The sequence below is a fragment of the Triticum dicoccoides genome, chromosome 1B (genome assembly GCF_002162155.2).
Source record: "Triticum dicoccoides isolate Atlit2015 ecotype Zavitan chromosome 1B, WEW_v2.0, whole genome shotgun sequence".
NCBI classification, from domain to species: Eukaryota; Viridiplantae; Streptophyta; class Magnoliopsida; order Poales; family Poaceae; genus Triticum; species Triticum dicoccoides.
In genome coordinates, this window is record NC_041381.1 from 470805303 (window position 1) to 470814259 (window position 8957).

Here is an 8957-nt window from a genome sequence, read left to right on the forward strand (position 1 = left end):
TAGATAAAAAAAATGTGCAGTGGTTATTGTCAGTTTTAACCTAACCTGCTCCATCCACGGCGAAATTAGCGCGCTGGCCCCCGTCGTCAGTCAGTAGATTTAATTAATGCGCGCGCCCGTTCGGGAAAGCCGGTAAAAGATTGTCATGAATATAGCCAGCTCGAAAGGGAGTAAATTCAGGGCCAGAACGAAGGAAGCACCGCAGTGGCCAGTGCTAACGGCTTTCACGCGTCCGTCGCTTCCGAAAGCCGCCGAAAGGCTGAGTGAGGGGACGAGTGACGGTGGCACAGAACCCACGGCGGGATTCGCTCCAGAGAGGAAACCCCAGAAAAGTGGCGACGACACGCCGTGGCGCCGTCTGCAGGGCGGTTGCCGCACCCGATCCGGCCTCCTCCTCGGACTCCGGTCCCGGCCCCGGCCCCGGCCGCCGTTTCGCGGGCTTTTCTCTCTCCTTGTGGACCACAGAACCCCCGCTCCGGGCCCGCGCGTCAGTCTCGCGGGGCGTCGACATAAACCCCCGCCCCACGCCCGCTAACCGCGAGAGCGTCAGGGAGTAGGAGTAGGAGTAGTACTACTATACCTGACCTGACGACTCTCGCCTCCGCCGTTCCGGAAACAGACTCGCTCTCCCCTCCCCGCCCCGCCCCGCCCCGCATGGATCGCGCCGCTCGCCGCCGCGCCCGCAGCGGCGGCGGAGGAACCCCGGCGACGCCCTCCACGCGCGCGCGCCGCCGCGACGACGCCGGGACGATCGTCATCGACCTCGACGACGACGGGGCGGCCCCTGCGGCTGCTGCTGCGGCGAGCAGGCGCTCTTCCTCCTCCTCGGCGGCGACGATGCCGGTGCCGCTGGTGGGGGCGGTGGCGACGCGGACCCGATCGAGGAGACTGGCGATGCAGCCGCCGGCGCCGGAGGAGGCGCCGAGGGCCAAGAGGAGGAGGAAGGGGGCGACGAGGGCGGACGCCGACGGCGGCGGTGGGAGCAAGGGCGCCGACTCCTCCAAGTCGGAAACGAGACCGAATCGTCGTGGGCGGCCCCCGCGGGCCTCAGTGAAGAGCAAGGAGGCAGAGGCGGAGGCGGATGCGCCCGCCTGTGGAGACTGGGTGGAGGTGTCCCGGGGCGATGGCTATGACGGCGGTGGGCGGCGAGGTGATGATGCTTCTGGCGATGATAATGGCGAATCTCGCGCCGACGAGGCATGCGGCATTGGCCAGGGGAGCCATGAGCATCACAGTGCCGCTAGTGGGAATCGAATCAATGAGCATCAGGGGAGTGGGGCGGTCAATGGTTCGAATTCGTGTCATGTGATGAATGAGGTGGTGGTATCAGGCGATGCAGGGGGGCTGAAAGGTCGTGGGGGTGAGGGAGGTGGGCTAGGTGGTGGTTTTCATGTGGATGAGGAGCACATGAATGAAGACGATACAACAGTAGGCTGTGGAAACAGGGAGCTGCCGACGGCGGATGCGATGATGGATGACGAGGCTGCAGCGTCTGAAGATGACTTTGGAGATTACTATGACGACGAGATGATGGAGGAAAGACTGGTTGCAGATCTGATCCGTGCTTACAGTAATGGTGGTAATTTGGAGGCAAGTAATGGTGCTTACGGCAATGGTGGTGATTTGGAGGAAGCCGAGGATGAGATGGGATTCACTGATGATGGTGATGATGACGATTTTATGCATGATGCAGATGAATGTGGCATGTCTGAACCAATCAACGACGATGCTAAGGCGCCAATCAACGATGATGCTAAGGCGGGAACGCAGGATCCGGTGGATCACAAGGTTGTTGCTGGTGAGGTTAGGTGCCATGAGGAGGAGGAGGAAGAAGATGTTATTAAGGATGAGGTGGAGACTAAGCGAGAAGGAGCTACGGGCTTTAATCAAGGGAGATCGCATATAGAAATTCTTGATTCAGACGAGGAAGTAAAAGTGCTCAATGATGCCAGTAAGGCCTCGAAGAGGAAACCGTTGCCGCGAAAAAAGGAACCTGTCGTGCCATGTGTTGCATGGAGGACTCGGTCATTATGGGGGCTTAAGCAAGATAGGTTGTCGTACAATGCGTATTTTGAGGAGTTGTCCGATGAGCCAGAAGAGGAGGATGATTCAGAAGTGGAACTGGATGACGAGGATGATGACAGTGCCGATGATGACAATAGTGCCAGTCATGATTCAGAAGTGGAACTGGAAGAAGAGGACGCAAAAAAGAAAGCGAAAGAGGAAGAAGAGGCCGAAATGAGAAAACGCAAGAAAGAAATTGCCTCATCTTCGGCTAAAATAAGGGCTGGGCCTTTTCCTCTTTATACGAATACAGGGAAGAGAATACAAAAAGCAACCCCACACAGGTGCAACAACTCAAAGCCACGGAGGAGGATACAAACCCACCATAGAATTGACTCATCTGATGATGAGATAATTGATCATACTGTAGCAGATGGTTTCAAGTGGGAAGTCGACAAAAAACCAGGGATTCAACCACTGAACTTTGATAAAGATGGCAGTGAGGGTCCAGTGGGCAATGACATTACACAGCATCAGAAGCAGACACATTTTACTTGGGATCTTGAGAGGAGGAAAAGGCTGAAGCTTGAAACGACGACTAAGGAACGTCAATTGTTTGAGCGACATTTGGACTCGGACTCTAGCCCATCCAGTTCGGATCAGAATAAAAGGCATGGCGATGATAGCAAAACTGAGAAGGAAAAGAAGCATTTGGCATCAAAATCTGGAAAATCTGCCAAGAAATCCAGCGGTTCAGGTTCAAAAACGCTAAAGCGACAGTCACTTCTGAAGCTTCTGATGGATAAGATGAGTGGCGATAAAGATGGAGGATTCTCTCCTTTTGACCAGCATCCTCAGTTCGACTATAATTTCAAGGATCCTCATCCATTGGTATTCTCATTTGGCACTGAAAATTCCACACCAGCTGACATACCAGAGCAAAATGCTAAAGAAAATATGCTGTGGGGTGACTTTGACTTTGCTTTAGAGTCAGAGAATATTGGAACCTACTATGATGACGAGGTAAGTTTGTATTGCAGCATGACAATTGTCTCTGACCTTGCAGATCCATGACTGTTATTCTTCTGTTTTCCTTAGTGGTGTTGATTTGATTATGTTAACCAGTCCCTTATTATTGTTTTTAAAGTAGGTATTGAATTATTTTAAAATTTCTGTAGTTGTTTAACTAGACCTGGCTATAAGCTAATAACTGCACAGACTGAGCTGTTATTATATCCGATCTGAATATATAACATGATTAACTTCAGAAGACTCAGGCTTGACCAGTTTGAGGAACATGGAGCTTAAGATTCACGCTGATCAAGAAAGAAGAAGGATTTCACGTAATGTGAGGCTGACCATCGTAGCTTCATCCCTGTATTCTCAGATAAAAGAACAGGACTAGTTTCATAAGTTCAATGTTTACCAATATTTTAATGGAACACACTTTGAGAGTGATTATCTCTGCTTGGCATGATCAGCTAATGTTGACACAAACCATACTTTATGCTACTAACCAGTGACGGAGCTTCCCTAGGGCCAAAGGGGGCTATCGCCCCCCTACTCTAGAAAATCCATTGTGTGTATACCCTTAATGTTGGGCTTAAATATCAAATATTTGTCAAAATTCAAGCATAATTTGCATTCTTTGCCCCCTCAACACTGCTTAGCCCCTTCAACAATCTCTGTCAAGCTCCGCCACTGCTACTAATAGATACCTCTGACCATTTGTTACTTATCCATAGAAACTAAAGATTCCTTAATGCTATCTGTGTATTTTACACTGGAAATGTTACATCCTGGAGAATCTGGTCAACTTTAACTATATAATGCACCATATTGCTTCTCCTAGAATTTCTACTTGTCGCATGCTTATATTTACAGCATGTTGAAATGATTAGCCTGTATTATATTGCAGCACCAAGGAGAGACCAATGTGCTAGATCTTGGACTTCCTTCTAAAACACCTTGTTCTCGAGGGAAGCATGAATTTATTATTGACGACCAAATAGGAATCAGATGCAAATACTGCTCCTTGGTAAATCTGGAAATCAGATTTGTTTTACCATCAATGGTGAGCCATGTATTTTTTCTCTCGAAATTTTAGCTCACTCCACAATACAAAGGTAAGTTTCATCAGTTAACTCCTCTCATTTCAGGTCTCAAATTACACAGAAAAAACTCCTTGGCGAAATGGATCTTATTTGAAGGAAGCGTTGATGTATCATGATCTTTGTGAACAAGCTGGAAGTGTTGACGGGCAATCTCAAGATTTCCATCTATATGGAACAGTATGGGATCTCATCCCTGGTGTCATTACTAGTATGTATCAGCATCAACGCGAAGCATTTGAATTTATGTGGACAAATCTAGTTGGTGATATTAGGCTTGATGAGCTGAAGCATGGAGCTAAACCTGATGTTGTTGGAGGATGTGTGATCTGTCATGCCCCAGGGACAGGAAAGACACGTTTAGCTATTGTTTTTATCCAGACATATATGAAGGTATTTCCAGACTGTCGGCCAGTTATTATTGCACCTCGCGGGATGCTGTTTGCTTGGGAAGAGGAGTTCAAAAAATGGGACGTCAATGTTCCTTTCCATATAATGAACACTACAGATTTTTCAGGGAAAGAAGACAGAGACATATGTAGGCTAATAAAGAAAGAGCATCGGACAGAGAGGTTGACGAGGCTTGTAAAACTGCTTTCATGGAACAAGGGTCATGGTATTCTTGGAATAAGTTATGGTCTATATATGAAACTTACATCGGAAAAAAAATCTGGCTGCACTGAAGGGAACAAAGTAAGAAGTATTCTTCTCGAGAACCCTGGTTTGCTTGTGCTAGATGAAGGACACACACCTAGGAACGAGCGCAGTATTATGTGGAAGACATTGGGAAAAGTTAAAACTGAGAAGCGCATAATTCTATCAGGAACTCCTTTCCAGAACAATTTTCTTGAGCTTTATAATATACTCTGTTTGGTAAGGCCTAGGTTTGGTGAAATGTTTTTGACTGAGAAAAAAGTGGGCAGAAGGCACTATGTCTCAAAGAAGCGACAGGATAAGTTTTCTGACAAATACGAAAAAGGAGTTTGGGCTTCATTAACTAGTAATGTAACTGATGATAATGCAGAGAAAGTCAGATCAATACTGAAGCCATTTGTTCATATCCATAATGGCACCATTCTTCGAACTCTTCCAGGGCTCAGAGAGAGTGTGATTGTTCTGAAACCTCCTCCTCTTCAGAAGAGTATCATTAGAAAGGTGGAGAATATTGGGTCTGGTAATAATTTTGAGCATGAATATGTTATTTCCTTAGCTTCGACACATCCTTCTCTTGTGACTGCCATCAACATGTCCGAAGAGGAAGCTTCACTTATTGATAAACCTATGCTTGAGAGATTAAGGTCAAATCCCTATGAAGGGGTTAAAACAAGATTTGTAATTGAAGTCGTTCGTTTGTGTGAAGCACTGAAAGAAAAGGTATTGATCTTTAGTCAATTTATTCAGCCACTAGAATTGATAAAAGAACACCTTAGCAAGCTTTTCAAATGGAGAGTAGGGAAAGAGATTCTCCAAATGGATGGGAAGATCCAACCACGATATCGCCAGACTTCAATTGAAGTTTTCAATAATCCAGATAGTGATGCGAAGGTGTTACTTGCATCTACAAGAGCTTGCTGTGAAGGGATTAGCCTAACCGGAGCTTCAAGAGTTGTTCTTCTAGATGTGGTTTGGAATCCCGCTGTGGGAAGGCAAGCTATCAGTAGGGCATTTAGGATAGGACAGAAGAAATTTGTATATACATACAATTTAATAACTTATGGAACAGGTGAAGGTGACAAGTATGATAGACAAGCAGAAAAGGACCATTTGTCTAAGTTGGTCTTCTCTCAAGAGGATGAGTTCAATAATGTCAGGAACATGCTATCAAAAGCTGAAATGGATCACTGTTCTAAGTTAATATCTAAGGATAAAGTTCTGGAGGAGATGACCTCCCATGACCAGCTAAAGGGCATGTTCTTAAAGATACACTATCCACCAACTGAGTCAAACATGGTTTTCACTTACAACCAGATTGCCCCCGAGTTGAGTTAATGGTAACATTGGCATCAGTTTGATTAATACTAACAAGGTATGCTCTTAAACATAGGATATCTTCATGTAATTAATGTATCAATGATAGTGGTGTAGCCTTCCATCAGTTCTATAATTTTGTGGATGCTAGCATTATTTTGGTTCCTCTTGTTTGCTGTCATATATAGAGTTCCATTTATAGCATAAATTTTGTATGGTTAGTTGATGTCTCTATCTGAGTATGACTGTATTGTCATATGTTATTTCCCTAGTTAAAGAATGCCAAGACTTGGAAACTGTATTATGATAATGCGTGCATATAAAAGAGCCAACTTGGGATACCATGCTACTGCATCATGGAATTTTAGTTTGGCTCTGCATCTTACAAGAGGAAATGGACATATTAGTTTTTTTGCAATGCTATAAGCCTGAAAAAAAAAAGATTCAGCCTTCATTTCATTGTCTGATACCCTCAGTGTTTACTATCTGATGTACCGAAAATTTGTTGGTTAACAGCTTCTTTATCACTTACAGTACTTAAGTCTGCTCATCAAGTCATTTATACTGATGCCAGCAATAATGGAATAAAGGAGCCTACCACATGTTTTCATGGTCAGAGGCTCCTAGATCATTGTACCTCTATGCAGAACGCGTTTTCAAGTATGCAGAGTGTTCATATTGCTTTGTGTTAACACTTGTTTACATAGGGAGATATCTGCAGCAGTCACATGTATACATGACGTCCTTTAGTGGCTGGCCTTCGCTTTGCTAACTCAAGTATGGTGGCAGCTGCCAATATTCGCAGATGATGCGTAAGTACCCCTTCAGCTACTATTTCAGCTATATTATCTACTTTGTATGAATACATGTTTTAGCATAGTAAACTTTTACTTCGTCCAATGTCTTCTATGGACCGAGCTTTGTTGGTCCACGAGAATGGTGATGACTGACTAGATATATAAGCTCAACATAAGATGGGCTAATAAACCTGCTTCACTAGGCTGTGTCTAGATATGTTCTCTGGGTGTTGTAATAACTAGTAGCAGAACCACTCATTTTCCATTTTGTCCGTGTATATCTAAATATTTTCCCCAACTCTTTGCCCACTGTGAACTTCAAAAGAGCTGTTTGTCTTTTTTGTGTGTCTTGTCCATCCTAATATTTTTCTTTGTTTTGTACCAGCAAACAGTAAGATTTTTGTTTGGAACAAACTGTAGGTTGACTGTAATTACCGCACCATAATTTTGCTTTATGGAGCACTGGTTAGCATATGAGATATACGACTTCTACAAAAATGACCGACTTCTTTGGATGTCGTTGGTGTTTCTACAGTTGTGTGTGCGTGTTTGAAAAGAACATGAGAGGCATGAGTCTTTATAGGTTTACAGCTAATGAACACCACATTACTCAACAAATTCCACCATGATCATAGGCTCATAGCACAATTCTAGTCCTAAGCACCTTCAAATATTTGCCCAGCTAGCACCACAGCTGTACAGCTGCTCCTTTTTTTTATTCGTATCATGCTGGTTTTGTTTCTGAAAGAACGAAGACAAGCATGTGCACATGCTTCTCAGTAACTTTTCGACATATCTCTTGCAGGTTTTTCAACAGTGCTTTCTGTGGTAGAGTGGGAGCGATCAGCACAATCTAGAGACGAATCGGCTTGATCTGTATCTGTTGCTTTCTGGATGTAACTGTAAAAACATGCAATGGGTTTTGTGCTAGAAAGGCCACTGGTAATGGCCACTGGTAATGCTGTAGAGTCATGCTCAAACGTCTCTAGGTTAGTAATTTTCGCCAGCGAGTTGGAAAACAGCAGGTCTGATCATCATTCAGTCGTATGATGCTCAGTACCGGTGTTTAATTGAATAATCTATTGGCAAGTACTCCCTCTGTTCCTAAATATTTGTCTTTCTAGAGATTTCAACAAGTGACTACATACGAAGCAAAATGAGTGAATCTACATTCTAAAATATGTTTATATACATCCGTATGTGACAGTTTATTTGAAATATCTAGAAAGACAAATATTTAGGAACAGGGAGAGTATTCCTGAGTACAGATGGTTATGGCCTTTCCATGATTTGTTCATGGCTTGATGTTGTGTTCTTCTCTGCGCACTTGATTAGAATCAGATAACACCTGTGAAGATTTAACTTGCATACGGCGCGACGCTGGTGTTGGTCCTTTGTGCGCAGGGCGTTGGGCATCTCGGGTGAACCCTGGAAGACATCCTTCCCCAATTTCTATTGAGTCCTGCCTTCGACTCGCCAATTAAGACTTGGTCTGTGTCAGATAGCTGTTCTGAAGTACTCCCTCCGTACCTAAATATTTGTCTTTCTAGACATTTTAACAAGTGACTGCATACGAAGCAAAATAAGTAAATCTACATTCTAAAATATGTCTATATACATCTGTATGTGATAGTCCATTTGAAACCTCTAAAAACATAAATATTTAGGAACGGAGGGGGTACTAGTCTTCAAGGTCATGATCCTGGTACCTTCAAAAAAAAAAAAGGTCATGATCCTGGACATCTGCAGGTTAGCGGTATGTTGTTGATTGCAAGCCAGGCACGGTCGGAGTCAATCGCACAAAACCACTACTATCGCGGCGTGATTAGCTGTTGGCCACCACTTTACTATTTGTGACTGCTTCATCGACGAAAAAACTATTTTGTCATTGAATACAATGACCGCTTGCTGAGTTTGTTTGGACAACGATTATGATAGATGAGGTCCGCTTGTCCGGCTGAGTTGGCAAAAAATAAAATTAAAAAGTCTATGTGGACTGATTTGGTCTTTTTCCTCCTCTCCCTGTCCTTCCCCTCTCTCTTTGCATTACATTAAGAGCATATGTAAAGTCTATACG

The 8957-nt window shown here is 44.4% G+C and overlaps 1 protein-coding gene across 2 annotated transcripts; it reads left to right on the plus strand.

The window, feature by feature from the left end:
* The first annotated feature begins 818 nt into the window (after nt 1-818).
* LOC119341911 (SNF2 domain-containing protein CLASSY 1-like) lies at nt 819-7972 on the plus strand. 2 transcript variants are annotated; one of them, XM_037613764.1, is made up of 6 exons: nt 819-3027; nt 3923-4078; nt 4164-6141; nt 6618-6695; nt 6791-6895; nt 7686-7972. In XM_037613764.1, the coding sequence occupies exons 1-3, from the start codon at nt 838-840 to the stop codon at nt 6102-6104; spliced, it is 4287 nt and encodes a 1428-aa protein (XP_037469661.1). In that variant the 5' UTR covers nt 819-837; the 3' UTR covers nt 6105-6141; nt 6618-6695; nt 6791-6895; nt 7686-7972. The 2 variants fall into 2 exon arrangements, with proteins under 2 accessions (XP_037469661.1, XP_037469666.1); XM_037613769.1 differs by lacking the exon at nt 6618-6695.
* Nucleotides 7973-8957: the final 985 nt, after the last annotated feature.